This window comes from Mobula birostris, chromosome 8 (assembly GCF_030028105.1).
Source record: "Mobula birostris isolate sMobBir1 chromosome 8, sMobBir1.hap1, whole genome shotgun sequence".
Lineage (NCBI taxonomy): Eukaryota > Metazoa > Chordata > Chondrichthyes > Myliobatiformes > Myliobatidae > Mobula > Mobula birostris.
Window position 1 is genome coordinate 99985033 of NC_092377.1, and position 17731 is coordinate 100002763.

At 41.0% G+C, this 17731-nt stretch overlaps 1 protein-coding gene across 10 annotated transcripts in view; it reads left to right on the forward strand.

Annotated features, from left to right (window-relative positions):
• Positions 1–17731, forward strand: part of reps1 (RALBP1 associated Eps domain containing 1) — a 111439-nt gene that overhangs the window by 57849 nt on the left and 35859 nt on the right. For 7 of the 10 annotated variants that reach the window (XM_072265793.1, XM_072265783.1, XM_072265785.1 and 4 more), the window contains exons 7-9: positions 3728–3882; positions 6517–6638; positions 12890–12970. In XM_072265793.1, coding sequence (XP_072121894.1) covers positions 3728–3882; positions 6517–6638; positions 12890–12970 — 358 coding nt within the window. The remainder of the gene's footprint in view (positions 1–3727; positions 3883–6516; positions 6639–12889; positions 12971–17731) is intronic. The other 3 variants (XM_072265788.1, XM_072265789.1, XM_072265784.1) reach the window with 2 other exon arrangements.

Genomic DNA, 17731 nt, shown 5'->3' on the forward strand with positions numbered 1-17731 from the left:
TTGTTGATTGACTTAACTGTGCTGCAAGGGATATTCAGTGACTTGGAAATTTTCTTGTACCCATCTCTTGACTTGTGCTTTTCAATAACCTTTTTGCGGAATTGCTTGGGGTATTTTTTTTTGTCTTCATGGTGTAGTTTTGCCAGGCTACTGACTCACCAGCGTTGGACCTGCTTGAAACAGGTGTATTTTTACTACGATCAATTGAACACCTTGACTGCACACAGGTATCCAAAAACAGATTTCCATTTAACTAATTATGTGACTCCTAAAACCAGTTTGCTGCACCAGTGATTATTTGGTGTGTCGTATTAAAGGGGTAAATACTAAAGCAATCAATTATTTTGTGTTTTATGTTTGTGAATCATTTAGATCACTTTGTAGAGATTAATTTGACACGAAAGTTTTTTTCTGTTGATCAGCATTAAAAAAGCCAAATTAAATCCACTGTGATGCAAAATAATAAAACATTACAACTTCTTGGGGGGGGGGGGTGAATACTTTGAATACATTTTATAGGCACTGTTAGTGATTATATAAAATTACAAGCAAGGTTAGGAAAATTAAACTACAGGGAAAGTTAGAAGATCACCTTCACAGAGCAGCACATGGGATAGTTATTGTATTATCTTGATAGCAGTAATACAGTCTTGTTTAGTCTGTAACCTTGCTGTTCACAATTCTCATTGTGCAGTTGAATATTTACAACATTAATGACCTAAACCAAGCTGAGAGCTGATAAATATGGAGGCAGTGTGTTAAAAGTAAATGATAGCCGTTTACTTCCCCTCCATGCAAAGTCTTTAGCTTATTTTTAATAAGATTAGCTTGCTTTGTTACATGTACATCGGAACATGGGGAAATGCATCATTTGTGTCTACGATCAACAATATCCGAGGATATACTGGGGGCAGCCTGCAAGTGTCCTCATTCTTCCGGTGCCAGTGTAGCATGCCCACAGCTCTCTAACCCTAACCAGTATATCTATAGAATGTGGGAGGAAACTGGAGCATCCAGAGGAAATCCACACAGTCACAGGGAGAACGTACAAGATCCTTACCAACAGTGGCAGGAATTGAACCCATATCAGTGGTCACTGGCACTGTGAAGTGCTACACTAACCACTGCCCTTAATGTCTCAAAAGAAATTTTAGACGAGGGTTATCAAGTTTTTGACTGACTTCTGTTCATCTTCCCACTATACTTCTAAATTCCTAGTTTAACATTTTAAGCCATTCATAATTGACCTCTGACATGTCAACTTATTTCTACCGTGAAACTGATTTATAAATTGTTATTTAATTTTGCATCTTCCTGAGGCAATATTCGTCTGTGACAGCCTTATTTTTTCAAAAAAAGGCTTCTATCAAAGGTACTCTGTGTCTTTTCTGTTCCATTGATGAGCTGTGGTTTTCTATGACCTTGGCACAGGCCCCATTTACTTGCCATAATTATTTGGAAGAGAAATATTGCATTTAGCAAATATGCTGTAAGTAATCTACTAGGATGAGGAAGTGTGTTCAGCCTATTAATTAGTAGCTATTGAAAGAGACTGACTGACTGAGGATGGAATGATTACATTGAAGTGTATTTGAACAAATTGGGCATGTTTTTACTGAAAGGAAGGTTGAGATGACATGATTGTTGCTTTTAGTGATTCTTAATGGATTACCTAATAGAGACTGACAACCTAATTTTATTCTTCAGGACAAGAAGGTTTGGGTTTTGACGAAATTCTAAACTAAACTGTGGAAACAAACTGCTGTCAATATATGGAATAAAATTAATTTAAATCATGCAGATTTTAGTATTTTGAGATGAAGACACTTGGACTAAAGCATATTGTCCATGACAAGGTGGAAGTCACACCCTGGGGAAGCATAGGTAGTTCAATACTTATGCTGTGTTATTTCCTAGACTGTGGGAGATTGAGGGGAGATTTGATAGACGGTTATTGAAAGGATAAATGCAAATGGACTTTTTCCACTGAGGTTGGGTAAAACTAAAGGTAGCGATCATCTAATAAGGGTGAAAGGTGAAATGAATGGAAACTTCTTCACTTAGGTGGTGAGTGAGTGGAACAAGCTGCCAGCAGAAGTGGTAGATGTGAGGTCGATTTCAACACTTAAGAGAAATTTGGATAGGTTCATGGATGGAAGTGGTATGGAGGGCTGTGGGACCATGCAGAATTATAGTTTGGCATAGACTAGATCGGCCAAATAGCCTATTTCTGTGTTGTAGTGTTCTATGGCTATAGGCTTTTTGATTCTTAAACATCAAGATGGTATTATTGAGTGACTTTTTATAAATAGAACATAGAATAGTACGGCACAGTACAGGCCCTTCGGCCCACAATGTTGTGCTGACCCTCAAACCCTGCCTCCCATATATCACCCCACCCTAAATTCCTCCATATACCTGTCTAGTAGTCTCTTAAACTTCACCATTGTATCTGCCTCCACCACTGACTCAGGCAGTGCATTCCACGCACCAACCACTCTCTGAGTAAAAAACCTTCCTCTAATATCCCCCTTGAACTTCCCACCCCTTACCTTAAAGCCATGTCCTCTTGTATTGAGCAGTGGTGCCCTGGGGAAGAGGCGCTGACTATCCACTCTATCTATTCCTCTTATTATCTTGTATACCTCTATCTGTCTCCTCTCATCCTCCTTCTCTCCAAAGAGTAAAGCCCTAGCTCCCTTAATCTCTGATCATAATGCATACTCTCTAAACCAGGCAGCATCCTGGTAAATCTCCTCTGTACCCTTTCCAATGCTTCCACATCCTTCCTATAGTGAGGTGACCAGAACTGGACACAGTACTCCAAGTGTGGCCTAACCAGAGTTTTATAGAGCTGCATCATTACATCGCGACTCTTAAACTCTATCCCTCGACCTATGAAAGCTAACACCCCATAAGCTTTCTTAACTACCCTATTCACCTGTGAGGCAACTTTCAGGAATCTGTGGACATGTACCCCGAGATCCCTCTGCTCCTCCACACTACCAAGTATCCTGCCATTTACTTTGTACTCTGCCTTGGAGTTTGTCCTTCCAAAGTGTACCACCTCACACTTCTCCGGGTTGAACTCCATCTGCCACTTCTCAGCCCACTCCTGCATCCTATCAATGTCTCTCTGCAATCTTTGACAATCCTCTACACTATCTACAACACCACCAACCTTTGTGTCATCTGCAAACTTGCCAACCCACCCTTCTACCCCCACATCCAGGTCATTAATAAAAATCACTAAAAGTAGAGTTCCCAGAACAGATCCTTGTGGGACACCACTAGTCACAATCCTCCAATCTGAACGTACTCCCTTGACTGTCTGCCTTCTGCAGGCAAGCCAATTCTGAATCCACCTGGCCAAACTTCCCTGGATCCCATGCCTTCTAACTTTCTGAATAAGCCTACCGTGTAGAACCTTGTCAAATGCCTTGATTGATAAAAGGGAAACAAAATGTTGCAGCTCATGCTAATGAATTTGAGTTTGTGACTTAAAATATGTAAACTTGATCAGTTTCTGGAAGAAATTTCTGCAGTTCAAAAATTATGTCTAACGTTTTTACACATAACTGGTGTGAATGGTAAACGTTAGTGGCGCAGTGGAGGGTAATTTTGAGAAGTTGGCTGTTCCATGGGCATGAAATTCTTCATAATGAACACAGTTTTTAATACATACTTGAAAACCGTTGAATTTGTCAGTGTTTGTTTTGTGATTCAGGGAGCTATCAGACTTTGACAAAGACGGCGCATTGACATTGGATGAGTTTTGTGCAGCTTTCCATCTTGTAGTGGCCAGAAAAAACGGATATGATTTGCCAGAAAAATTACCTGAAAGTTTGATGCCAAAGTTGATTGACCTTGATGATTCAGGAGGTAAGCAGCATTTTAATAAGAAAATTAGATTCTGGGTACAGAAATTTTGGGTTTCAATAAGATTTTCTAACTGTTATAACCTAATTAATCAAAAAATATCTGCACAGCATGATATAGCATTTCAAGTGCAAGACGTTTAACCTGTTTTTGTCATTGGAGTCATGTAATGCTTTGCCTCTCTTTGGTTGGTTCAGGTGAAGTTGTTCACCAATTCCTCCTTAACTCAGAACTATTGTCAGTGTATGAAGTGGACTCGTAGTTGTTTGCCGCTGTTTAGTTCTAGGTGAAATGGCTCACATTTTCTTCTTGGCAAAGAACTATGATTTTTTTTTCTCCTAGCTTGGGTTTGGTCTTGTTAAGTGAATTTTTGCCTGGTTATTTCAAATATAGCTTTTGTTTTTGACACTTGGTCAAACCTTCTGTTAAAGTCTTGCTTTTGCCTGCATCTCCCTTTTGAAATTTTAAGTGCACTTGGGGCACCCAGGGTCAAGAAATTTGTTGAAAATGAGCTTCGTTGTTCATTAGTAGAAATCCTGCAAGGATTCATTTTAAGAAGAGACAAGATTTGCACATAGTAGAATCTGGAGGAAAAAATAAACTGCTGGAAGAATTCATGGAAACATAGAGCACTACAGCACAGAAACAGGCCCTTCGGCCCGTTTCATCTGCAGATCTAGCACCATCCCTGGGTGAAAAGGAATGAGTAATTACATCAAGAGTAATGAAGGTGTATTTTTCGCAAATTTGTTAAGATGAGTGTGGTTCATTTTCTATGTTCTAGAGTTGTCTCCTTACAGGAATAAGGAGCAAATAAGTTTTATTTCTTCCAATGTGCATAGCTTAACTGCCTGGACGGTAATGGTATATTTAATCATTTGCCCAGGCTAGGGGAGCCTAAAACTAGAGGACATAGATCTGAGGTGAGCAGGGAAAGATTTAAACAGGAGCTGAGGGGCAAGTTTTTCCACAGAAGTGTCATGAAAATGATCCCAGTAATAAAAGGGTTAACATATGACCATTCAATAGTTCTGGGCCTGCCCTTGCTGGACAGTTGGGGGACGGGGGGTCTCATTGAAATCGATCAAATGTTGAAAGGCCTAGTTGAGAATGGACATGGAAAGGATGTTTCCTTTAGTGGTGGAGTCTCAGACCAGAGGGCATAGACTCAGTATTTATTTATTTATATACAATAATGTCACTTTAGAACAGAGATGAGGAATTTTTTTTAGCCTGAGGGTGGAGAATCTAGAATTCATTGCTCTAGACAGCTGTGAGGGCCAAGTCATTAGGTATATTTCACAATCAGGTTTAATATCACTCAACATGTCGTGAAGTGTGTTGTTTTGTGGCAGCAGTACATTGCAATACGTAATAAAAACCTATAAATTACAATAAGTGTACATAAAGTAGTGCAAAAAAAGGGAGTGTTTGTGGGTTCATTGTGCATTCAGAAATCTGATGGTGAGGGGAATGGTTCTGCAGAAGATATGTTGGTAGTTGTTCAGAAACTTCTTCAAGCTGGCCTGGTTGAAACCTCTCACAATGATAGGGAATGCATCAGGGTGCACAGTTTTGTGCCTACTGATCACATTGCTCAGTTCTTACAGTGCCGGCGTGATATTGGCCTGGGGTGAAATGTACACTGCTACCAGGATGATGGAGGAGAACTCCCTCAACAGATAAAGTGGATGATATTTGACTGCTAGATATTCTAGGTTGGGTGAGCAGGATTGAGACAGAACACCAAGTTTATGCACCATGATGAATTAATCACAAAGCATACTTCATCTTCTCTGCCTTTAAAAGACTGAGATATCCTGTCTTTGCAGAGAATGGTTAAGACATTGTGCTGCAGTGCTGGGTTTGAAATAGCAGGAAATAGCCATGTTTCTGTGAAACAAAGTACACAGCAGTCCCTTATGTTCCCCATCATGGCAAAGGTTGAAAGGTTCTTGATTAAGGGTGTCAAAAGTAATGGGGAGAAGGCAGGAGAATGGGGCTGAGAGAGATACAAAGCTGCCATGATGGAATGGCAGATGGGCTAAATGGCTTAATTCTGCTCCTGTCTTAATGGTTTTAAAGGAGTTTAGACAAGGATATGGATAGGAAAGGTTTAGTTGGCATATGGGTAAAGCTCAGGCAAATGGGACTAACTCAGGTAGGCAACTTGGTTGGCATGGATTAGTTTGGCAAAACGGCCTGTTTCCTCGCTGTCTAGATTATGACTTTGCTGTTACGGCTCAGTTTACCCCAAAATCTGTTATAAATAGAGCCTAAAATGATATTAAAGTACCAGGGAATTTGACAATCTCTTTCAGAATGCCTGGAAGCAGAAGTTCATGGTTCATTTCACTCACAGAAATGCCACCACATACCTGCCAGGAATGGAGATCCTAACTTTTATGATGATCTTTGAATCCTGTATATTGTTCAGATATTTTTGCAATGTTAATGGAATGTCGTAGAGAACTCATAGATTCTAGAAACTTCTAGCTGTTGGGTTGATTCCAAGACTTCCAAGTGCAGCTTCCTAAACTTGTTGGTGCTTTTATGGAGAGTAGTGTTTACTAGTATCTGGTAGCTTGTTTAAGGATTTGTGCTGTAAATCTTGTAATAACTTGCCTTCTATTTTAGAAGTTGCTGACCAGGTTTCTGAAACTGGCTTCTCATCCTCGCCTCCGGAAGTCCCCCCTAGTAAATCACCGTCCATGCCCTCACTAAACCAGACGTGGCCAGAGCTGACCCAGGGCAGTGAGGTTAGCAATTGGTTTCTACTGTATAATATAAATAAAATAAAATGTGCCTTCTCTGTATTGCAGATTACGTGCTGTTTCTTGAAGTAAAGCACCTTGTTTAATCTCATACACACGAGATTCTGCAGATGCTAAAAGATCTTGAGTGACACACAGGAAATGCTAGAGGAACTCAGCAGGTCAGGCAGCATCTATTGAAGGGAATAAACATTTGGTGTTTTGGGCCGAGACCCTTCTGTTGACTATTCCCCTCTATAGCTGCTGCCTGGCTTGCTGAGTTCCTGCAGCATTTTGTGTGTGTTGTTTAATCAAATAATTGTTTGCTATCTAATCATTACCACTGGCAATGTGGTGTAAAATAGATTTTTTTTCTGCTCTAATTAAGTCTTTCACTCTTGTTTACTCTTCCTGTCAAGGCAATGCCTTTCTCTTTCAAGGTGGGCCTTATGATCATTCTTGTGCAAGCTTAGATAAGAGGACTGTTTGGCTGTTTCAGAATTTGGCCTAATTTTAGCATGAGCTAGTAGAACTGAAATGGGGGAAAATATGAGAATTATCTATTTTTTCAAAACCAGAGAGTAAAGAGGCTGATTGCAGTGCCCAGCAAAGCTCAACTCATATTTTCTTTATTTAAAAAAAAAGCTAAGATAAACTGCGATTGACTAACATGGTATATAAAAAAAAAGAGAATGGATCTGGAGGAAGACAAAATAATATTGCAGAAACTGGAATCTGAAAACTAAATGGAAGAACTCAAAATAGTCAGCCAGCATCATGTTTGAGCACAAGAGATCCTGCAAATGCTGGAAATCCAGAGTAACTCTCACAAGATGCTGAAGGAACTCGGCAGGTCAGGCAGCGTCTTTGGGGATGTTTTGGACTTGCTTAGTTCCTTCAGCGTTTTGTGTGTGTTGTTAGTTCATGTTTGAAGTAGTAGACCCCTATTCAGAACTAAGAGAGAAAGCAACTTGGTTTAAGCAGCAATGAAGGTGCGAGAGCAGTAGATGGGACCTTTAGTAAGGTGAAATGATATGGTAATCAGATGGGCAGTTGAACTCCTCTGGCTCACTGTGTGATGTATTGCTAATATTGTGAAATCTGCATGAAGCCTCACCTGGCAGAATCGATATATGGTTTAGGGGTGATATGGAGAGGAATGGCAAATACAAATGGCCAGTCCTGGTACAAACAGAAAACAGAAGCAAGTTAGCTAAAGTAGCAAAATTCGAGTTGAGAGCTGTGCGGGTTGCAGCAGGCGTAGGAGGGAGATGAAAAGGTCCTCAAGCTTGTGTTGGGCTTCACTGTAATAGTGCAGGAAGTTGCAGACGCAGCTCAGTGCAGTTGTGAATTAAAATGGCAGGGGTGGTCAGAGTGCAATGGTCAACTAAAATGGCATGCAACTGGAAACCAGTGGTGGGGGGGGTGGTCACAAAGGAATTGTGAATTAAAATGGCAGGAAGCTGGTGGGGGGGGGGATCACAGTGGAATTGAGAATTAAGATGGTAGGCAACCAGAAATGTGGGGGTGGATGGGGTTTATAGTAGAATTGAGAATGAAAATGGCAGACAACCAGACACCGGGTGGGGGGGGGTGGTCACTGTGGAATTGTGAACTAAAATGGCAGGCAGCAGTAAAGATGGGGTCACTCCAGTAGGCCCACACTCTAGCAGATGTTCTGTAAGTGATTACAAGTTCCTCTGGTTGAGAAGGTTGTGGATGAGCTGAGCAGGGAGACAGGAAGTGTGGTCCTTGTGAAATGCAGAAAGGAAATATGTGACTGGTTGTGCTGGTGAGGATTATGAACAATAATAAGGCGAATGCAAAGGCCGGTTGTGTGGAAGGATTCCCATGTTCTCCAAGACAGTGATGTTTATGGGCTTGGAAGATGTTGTCACATGCCTGCTTTGTCCTGAATGATGTGGTGTTTGAGAATTCTTGGAGCTGCATTCATCAATATTCCATCATACTCCTGAATATAATCTTCAGCTTACTTTCCAGAAGTCTTTTTAGCCAGTTTACTTTGTCCAATTTGACAATCAAAGCTCATAATTATTTTATTACAGTTGGTATAGTCTCTGCTTACTACTTGAATAATACTCTTACTGTTGCACAATGATAGTGTTCTACGAGCTTTTAACATTTTTTAAAAATTTGAGGTTAAATGTAATTTTGTTCTTACAAACTCAAAATTCCCCAGTAACTGTCATTGTGTTATCCCTAAGCCCTTTCCTTTCTGTTTTGTCTGTACTTGTGAAGAGCCAAAGACATTGGAGTCATTATTCTCACCTTTTGATTTTCCATTTGTTTTTTGCGCTATTTTACCTTTCTAACCATTGGCGAGAAGTTTTTGTTTGGTGGATTGTAGGTGGTTTTGGAAGTCTGGATGTTGGTACGACTGAAACAGTGAGGGGCAAGGAGGTGACAGTAGTGGCGGGGGGGAGGAATGGTGGCAGAAATTTCAGTTAGGCATCAGGGGCTTTGAGAGTGCTGTGGGAGAGCTAACAGGTAGATATTTTAGTTGAACAGTTCCATTTAATATCAGAGAATGTATACAATATACAACCTGAAATTTTCTTTTGCAGACATCCACGAAAACAGAAGAATGACCCAAAGAGTGAGTGACAGTAAAAAATGTTAGAAACCTAAAGCACTTCCCCCAACCCCCACCCACTCCAATCCCCTCCCATGCACAAGCAGCAGCAAAGCAACAACCCTCCACCACTCACTTCACCAAAAAAAAAAGGTATCAGCATCCATAGAAACCATAGAAACTACAGCACAGAAACAGGCCTTTTGGCCCTTCTTGGCTGTGCCGAACCATTTTCTGCCTAGTCCCACTGACCTGCACACGGACCATACCCCTTCATACACCTCCCATCCATGTATCTGTCCAATTTATTCTTAAATGTTACAAAAGAACCCGCATCCTCCAGTCACCAAATAAAACAGTAGCAAAGCCCCCAAGAAAGACCATGATCTACAGCACAACAAAAACTAATCATTTACCGGACAATTCGGCATACCACTGTCTGTCCATCACCCCACACCCCTCCCAGTTGGTGAACCCTGTGACCAGGTCCCATCTCCACTAAGAACCAAAGTTTGAGTGTAGCTCTGGATAAGGGCCTCCAATAAGGGACCCCCATCCACTTTGAAAAGCAAAAAGAAACACTAAAGGTAGAAATTAAGCTGTTTCCGCAGATGAGCTTGAAAAAAGTTGTTGTCCAATGCTATTGTGTTTCCACCCCAATAATTTTAGGGTCAGAAGTTACGAAATATTAAATTTACCTGCATCTACTCTGGTGAGAATCATTTGTAATGACGAAAACCACAAAGCTGACAGTTTTTAAATATATTGTGTTAAGGAAAGAATAAAGTATGCAAAATTAAGTTACAAACCTCATTTCCAGAAAAGTTGGGATATTTTCCAAAATGCAATAAAAACAAAAATCTGTGATGCGTTAATTCACGTGAACCTTTATCTAACTGACAAAAGTACAAAGAAAAGATTTTCAATAGTTTTACTAACCAACTTAATTGTATTTTGTAAACATACACAAATTTAGAACTTGATGGCTGCAACACACTCAACAAAAGTTGGGACAGAGGCATGTTTACCATTGTGTTACATCACCTTTCCTGTTAATAACACTTTTTAATCGTTTTGGAACTGAGGATACTAATTGTAGTAGATTTGCAATTGGAAATTTTGTCCAGTCTTGCTTGATATAAGACTTCAGCTGCTCAACAGTCTGTGGTCTCAGTTGTCTGATTCTCCTCTTCATGATGTGCCATACGTTTTCAATAGGAGATAGATCTGGACTGGCAGCAGGCCAGTCAAGCACACGTGCTCTGTGTCTACAAAGCCACGTTGTTGTAGCCCATGCAGAATGTGGTCTGGCATTGTCCTGCTGAAATAAGCATGGACATCCCGGGAAGAGATGTCGCCTTGATGGCAACATATGTCTCTCTAAAATCCTAATATACGCCTCAGAGTCAATGATACCTTCACATACATGCAACTCACCCATGCCATGGGCACTGATGCACCCCCATACCATCACAGATGCTGGCTTTTGCACCTTTCGCTGATAACAATCTGGATGGTCGTTTTCATCTTTGGCACGGAGAACTGGACGCCTGTTTTTTCTGAAAACTAGCTGAAATGTGGACCCATCTGACCACAGCACACGGTTCCACAGTCTTTCGGTCCATCTGAGATGAGCTTGGGCCCAGAGAACTCGCGGGCGTTTCTGTATAGAGTTGACGTATGGCTTCCTCCTTGCATAATACAGTTTCAAATTGCATTTCTGGATGCAGCGACGGACTGTGTTGAGTGACAATGGTTTTCCGAAGTACTCCCGAGCCCAGGTGGCTATACTTGTCACAGTAGCATGACGGTTTCTTAGGCAGTGCCGCCTGAGGGCTCGAAGATCACGCGCATTCAGCAGTGGTTTCCGACCTTGCCCTTTACGCACTGAGATGTATCTGAATTCTCTGAATCTTTTCACAATATTATGTACTGTAGATGTTGAAAGGCCTAAATTCTCTGCAATCTTGCGTTGAGAAATGTTCCTTTTGAACTGACTAACAATTCTCTCATGAATTTTGGCACAAAGGGGTGAGCCACGACCCATCCTTGCTTGCAAAGACTGAGCCTTTGATGGACACTACTTTTATACCCAGTCATGATACCTCACCTGCTACCAATTAGCCTGCTTAATGTGGAGTCTTCCAAACCGGTGTTACTTGAATATTCTGTGCACTTCTCAATCTTATTTTAACTCTCCCAACTTTTGTAGAGTGTGTTGCAGCCATCAAATTCTAAATTTGTGTATGTTTACAAAATACAATTAAGTTGGTCAGTAAAACTATTGAAAATCTTTTCTTTGTACTTTTGTCAGTTAAATAAAGGTTCACGTGAATTAACATATCACAGATTTTTGTTTTTATTGCATTTTGGATAATATCCCAACTTTTCTGGAAATGGGGTTTGTAAATATAAAACCATATTTTTCTGTTTTAGAAAGGCAGTGCAATCCTTCAGCTTAATAATTCTTTATAAACAGCAATAAAGAGAAAAGATGGCTGTCAAGACAATGTGAGTTGTGTTTTTGTAGTTGGATACGAACCAGTGATGTTCAAGGCACTTGCTGAGAATTTAGGTTGTATTCAATGAAAATGGCGATTGGTTTGATATTTCCTAACTGTGGATAATTTGATAATTTCCCATTGTTCCCTGATGCCTAATTTTTACTTTTGCACATGTTAAAGGCTCCAAATTGCCTTTCAAGTCTCATGTCTTCAATTCTTATTCAAACTTCAGTTTCACTGCCCAGATTCCTGGTACACTCTAAATCTCTCTGTTTATAGTGTAAAACTTATCCAAGACTGCTAAGACTTAATCATGTAGAAATATACTCAGTAACCACTTTTCTAGTTACCTCCTGCACCTAATAAAGTGGCCCCTGAGTCTAAGTTTGTGGTCTTCTGCTTCAAGGTTCAAGGTAGCTCATCCACTTCAAGGTTCAATGTGTTGTGCATTCAGAGTTGGTCTTCTGCACAGCATTGTAGTAATTCATGGTTATTTGAGTTACTGTCACCTTCCTGTCGGTTTGAACCAGTCTGACCTTTCTCATTAACAAGCTGCTTTGCCGCTCACTGGATGTTTTTTGCACTATTCTCTGTAAACTCTAGAGACCACTGTGCATCAAAATCCCAGGGGATCAGCAGTTTCTGAGATACTTAAACCACCCCCAACTGGTTTCAACAATCATTCCACGGTCAAAGTCACTTAGATCACATTTCTTTCCAATGTTGATGTTTGGTCTGAGCAACAATTGACCTTCTTGACCATGTGTGCATACTTTTATCCATTTAATTACTGCCACATGATTGGCTGATTAGATATTTGTATTAACAAGCATGTGTACGGGTGTACCTAATAAAGTGGCCACTGAGTGTATATATATCTGTCCCTGGACTTGATCAGATTTTCTTCTCCATTGCATAACTTCATACAACATTCTTTGTTAGCAAATTGCAGAATTGATTTGATTTTAAGAGTTTAGAAATAAGCTGGCTAGAATGAATGCCGCCTTAAACAGTTAAATCCATATATGCATCTCTTATGTAAATTATAATGCTTGACTTTAAGCTTCTCCTTTTATGACTCCTCTGGAAGGTACTCCTTTATAAAAGCTTTAGAGATGTAATGTTTTTCATTCTGATTGCTCTCTACTCTGTCTGTCCAGCAGTGGGAGACTTTTAGTGAACGCTCCTCAAGCTCGCAAACTCTGACCCAGTTTGATTCTAACATTGCACCAGCTGATCCTGTAAGTCAATCACATGGTGGGCTTTCTGATGTTATGCCTTTTGTTAACCCTGAATATTGTTTTTAATATATAGATCACTGGTTTTGCATGTGCTGGAACTGGAAGTTGTGTGCTTTACGCATACTAATCAACTCTGTTCAAAGGAACTGGTGACATCAATGCATTTTGACAATTTTGTGATTTGAATAATCTGCATGCGCTTAATATTTTTCTGACTCTAATCCAAAAACTGGCAAACTGGCTTCCTTTTGCTGTAACTGGCTTTTCAATTGCCACAGTCTTTTTTTTAGAAACAACACCTTGCATGGCGATCTACTTGTTCACTGATTAAATGTGGATCTCCTACTTACTCTTCTTTTCCTGCCTTATTTTCTTCATTGTATTTTTCCCTCTGTGTACTTTCTTACTGTTGTCCCTCTTGCCCTACCCACCCCGAGATGCACTGGCATTTCGTGTCTCACTCACTGGCTATAAGACATAGGAGCAGAATTAGGTCATTTGGACATTGAGTCTGCTCCGTCATTCCATCATGGCTAATTTATTATCCCTCTCAGCTCCATTTTCCTCCTTTCTCCCTGTTACCTTTGATGCCCTGACTAACCAAGAACCTATTAACCTCTGTTTTAAATATATGGACTTGGCTTCCACAACCGTCTGTGGCAGTAGTCATTGGTGAGAGTATTCGGAGTGAATGCGCGCTCGTATTCTGAGGCTTTATAAGGCATTGGAGAGAGTCCAGAGGAGGTTTATGTGAATGAATCCAGGAATGAAAGAGTTAACATATGAAGAACATTTGATGACTGTATTTGCTGGAGTTTAGAAGAATATGGGAGGGTATCATTAAAATCTATCTATTATGGGAAGGCCGATATAGAAAGGATGTTTGCGATCGTGCAGGAGTCTAGGACCAGAGGGCACAGCCTCAGAACACAAGGATGTCAATTTAAAACAGAGATGAAGAGGAATTTCTTTAGCAAGAGAACAGTGAATATATGGAATTTGTTAACACAGATAGCATTTATAGCGAGGGGATTTGAGTACAGGAGCAGGGAGGTACTACTGCAGTTGTACAAGGCCTTGGTGAGACCACATCTGGAGTATTGTGTGCAGTTTTGGTCCCCTAATCTGAGGAAAGACATCCTTGCCATAGAGGGAGTACAGAGAAGGTTCACCAGATTGATTCCTGGGATGGCAGGACTTTCATATGAAGAAAGAATGGATGAACTGGGTTTGTACTCGTTGGAATTTAGAAGATTGAGGGGGGATCTGATTGAAACGTATAAGATCCTAAAGGGATTAGACAGGCTAGATGCAGGAAGATTGTTCCTGATGTTGGGGAAGTCCAGAACGAGGGGTCATAGTTTGAGGATAGAGGGGAAGCCTTTTAGGACTGAGATTAGGAAAAACTTCTTCACACAGAGAGTGGTGAATCTGTGGAATTCTCTGCCACAGGAAACAGTTGAGGCCAGTTCATTGGCTATATTTAAGAGGGAGTTAGATATGGCCCTTGTGGCTACGGGGGTCAGGGGGTATGGAGGGAAGGCTGGGGCGGTGTTCTGAGTTGGATGATCAGCCATGATCATAATAAATGGCGGTGCAGGCTCGAAGGGCCGAATGGCCTACTCCTGCACTTATTTTCTATGTTTCTATGGCTGTGGAGACTGTCATTGGATATATTTAAAGCAGAGGTTGATAGGTTGTTGATTAGGCAGGATGTTAAAGGTTACAGGGAGAAGGCTGGAGAATGTGGTTGAGGTGGATAATAAATCAGCCATGCTGGAATGATGGAGCAGATTCGATGAGCTAAATAGCCTAATTCTGCTCTTGTCTTATGATCTTGTGAAGGGGCTCCTTGATTATAGGCAGCAAACTAGTTTATTTGTATCCACACAGCCAATATTAAGATGATGGCTTTTAAGATCAGGTGCTCTTCTCCTTTCCACTATCTGCAAGGAGTTTGTACATTCTCTCTGTGTCTGCGTGGGTTTCTTCTGAGTGCTCTGGTTTCCTCCCACATCCCAGGCGCAAGGGTTAATTAGTCACATGGGTGTAATTGGATGGTGCCACCTCATTGGGCCTGATCCTGTTACTGTGCAGTATCTCTGAATAAAATAAACCCCATACATGGATTAGATTGATATATGAAATAAATAGTACAGTTCAAGTAAAGGTTAATAATAAAAGATAGAGGGAAATGTTAGTTTTATTGTCACATAAACATAGAAAGAACAAAACATACTGTAAAATGCATCGTTTGCAACAACCAACACAGACGGAGAATGTGCTGAGAGCAGCCTGCAAGTGTTACCATGCTTCCAATGCCAGCGTACAATAATCCATATACTCACAGCAACTTGGAACATCCCCATTCTCATGGCTATTTCCCCTTTTAGTCTGTCCTTCAATATGCCCTTAATTCTATCATCAGTCACCTATTCTGGGGTAACTAATGGTGGTCAACCAACCTAACAAACAACCACATCCTTGGGATATGGGAGAAAATGAGATCACTTGGCAGGAGCGCACAGTCACAAGGAGAGCATGCAAACTCCTCCTCACTGACAGTTAACACTGGTGCACCTCAAGGATATGTGTTAAGCCCACTGCTCTACTCTCTTTACACCCACAGTTCAAATGTCATCTATAAATTTGCTGATGATACAACTATTGTGGACTGAATTTCAGATGCTGATGAGGCATACAGGAGTGAGGTAGATCAGTTAGTTGAGTGGTGTTGCAACAGCATTGCATTCAGTGTCAATAAGACCAGGGAGTTGATTGTGGACTTCAGGAAGGGGAACTCAAGGGAACACATACCTGAAGTATCAGAAGTGGAAATGGTGAGCACTTTCAAGTTCCTGGGTGTCATGATATTTGAAAATCTATTCTGGACCCAACATATTGATGCAGTTGTAAAGAAGGCACAATAGCAGGTATATTTCATTAGAAGTTTCAGGAGAATTGGTATGTCAGCAAAGACGCTTGCGAATTTCTACTTGTGTACCGTGGAGAACATTTGAACTGGTACATCACCATCTGGTATGGAGGGAGCCACTGCACAGGATCAGTAAAAGCTGCAGAAGGTTGTAAACTCAGCCAGCTCCATCACGGGCACTAGCCTCCCCAGTATTGAGGACACCTTCAAAAGGCGCTGTCTCAAAAAGTTTGCATCCATCATTTAGGACCCCAATACCTAGGATATGCCCTCTTATTGATACCATCAAGGAGAAGGTACAGGAGCCTGAAGACATACACTCAACGTTTCAGGAACAGCTTCTTTCCTTCCGCCATCAGATTTCTGAATGGACAAAGAACCTATAAACTATTTTCACGATTTTTCCCCTCTCTTTTTGCACTATTTAGTCATAAAAAAGCTAGGCCCTCTGGTTTAGCACGGACTAGATGGGCCATTTAAACTGCCGTAGTCCCATCAACCTGTACCTGGACCGTGGCCCTCCATACCCTTCCCATCCATGTATTCATCCAAACTTCTCTTAAAAGTTAAAATCGAATTTACATCTACAACTTGCACTGACAGCTCGTTCCACATTCTAACCACCCTCTTGAGTAAAGAAGTTTTCCCGCTCATGATCCTCTTAAATATTTCACCTTTCTCCCTTAACCCATGACCCAACCTCAGTGGAAAAAGCCTATTTTACCCTATCTATACCCCTCAAAATTTTGTATATCTCTATCAAATCGCCTCCTCAATCTTCTATGTTCTAGGGAATAAAGTTCTAACCTATTTAATCTTCCCTTATAACTAGAGTCCTCCCGGCAACATCCTTTTAAAATTTCCCTATAATCTTGCAATCTTATTTACCCTTTCCAGAAGGTAGGTAACCAAAACTGCATGCATTACTCCAAATTTGGCATCACCAATGTCTTATACAACTTCAACATAACATTCCAACTCCTATATGCAATACCTCGATCTATGAAGGCCAATGTGCCAAAGCCTTCTTTATGTCTTTATCTAACTGTGCTGCCACCTTCAATGAATTATGGACCTGTATTCCCGGATCCCTTTGTTCTACAACAGATGCGATATCAATGGCTCTCCACACAGCCTTGGATCACCTGGACAATGCAAATACCTATGTCAGGATGTTGTTTATCGACTGTAGCTCAGCATTTAACACCATCATTCCTACAGTCCTGATCAAAAAGCTACAGAACCCAAGTCTCTGTACTTCCCTCTACAACTGTATCCTCAATTTCCTAACCGGAAGACCACAATCATTGCGGATAGGTAATAACATCTCCACCTCTCTGACGACCATAGGGATGTATGCTTAGTTCACTGCTCTACTCTCTCTCCACCCATGACTGTGTGGCTAGGTACAGCTCAAATGCCACCTATAAATTTGCTGATGATACAACCATTGTTGGCAGAATTTCAGATGACGAGAGGGCGTACAGGAGCAAGATATACCAGTTAGTTGAATGGTGTCGCAGCAACAACCTTGCAGTCAGCGTCAGCAAGACCAGTGAACCGATTTTGAACTTCATTAAGGGTAAGACGAGGGAACACAAACTAATACTTTTAGAGGGATCAGAAGTGGAGAGAGTGAGCAATTCCAAGTTCCCAGGTGTCAGTATCTCTGAGGACCTAACCTGGGTGCAACATATTGATGCAGATATAAAGAAGACAAGACAGTGACTATATTCATTTGGAGTTTGAGTAGACTTGGTTAGTCAACGAAAACACTACAAATGTTCCATGGAGAGCATTCTGACTGGCTGCTTCACTGTCTGGTA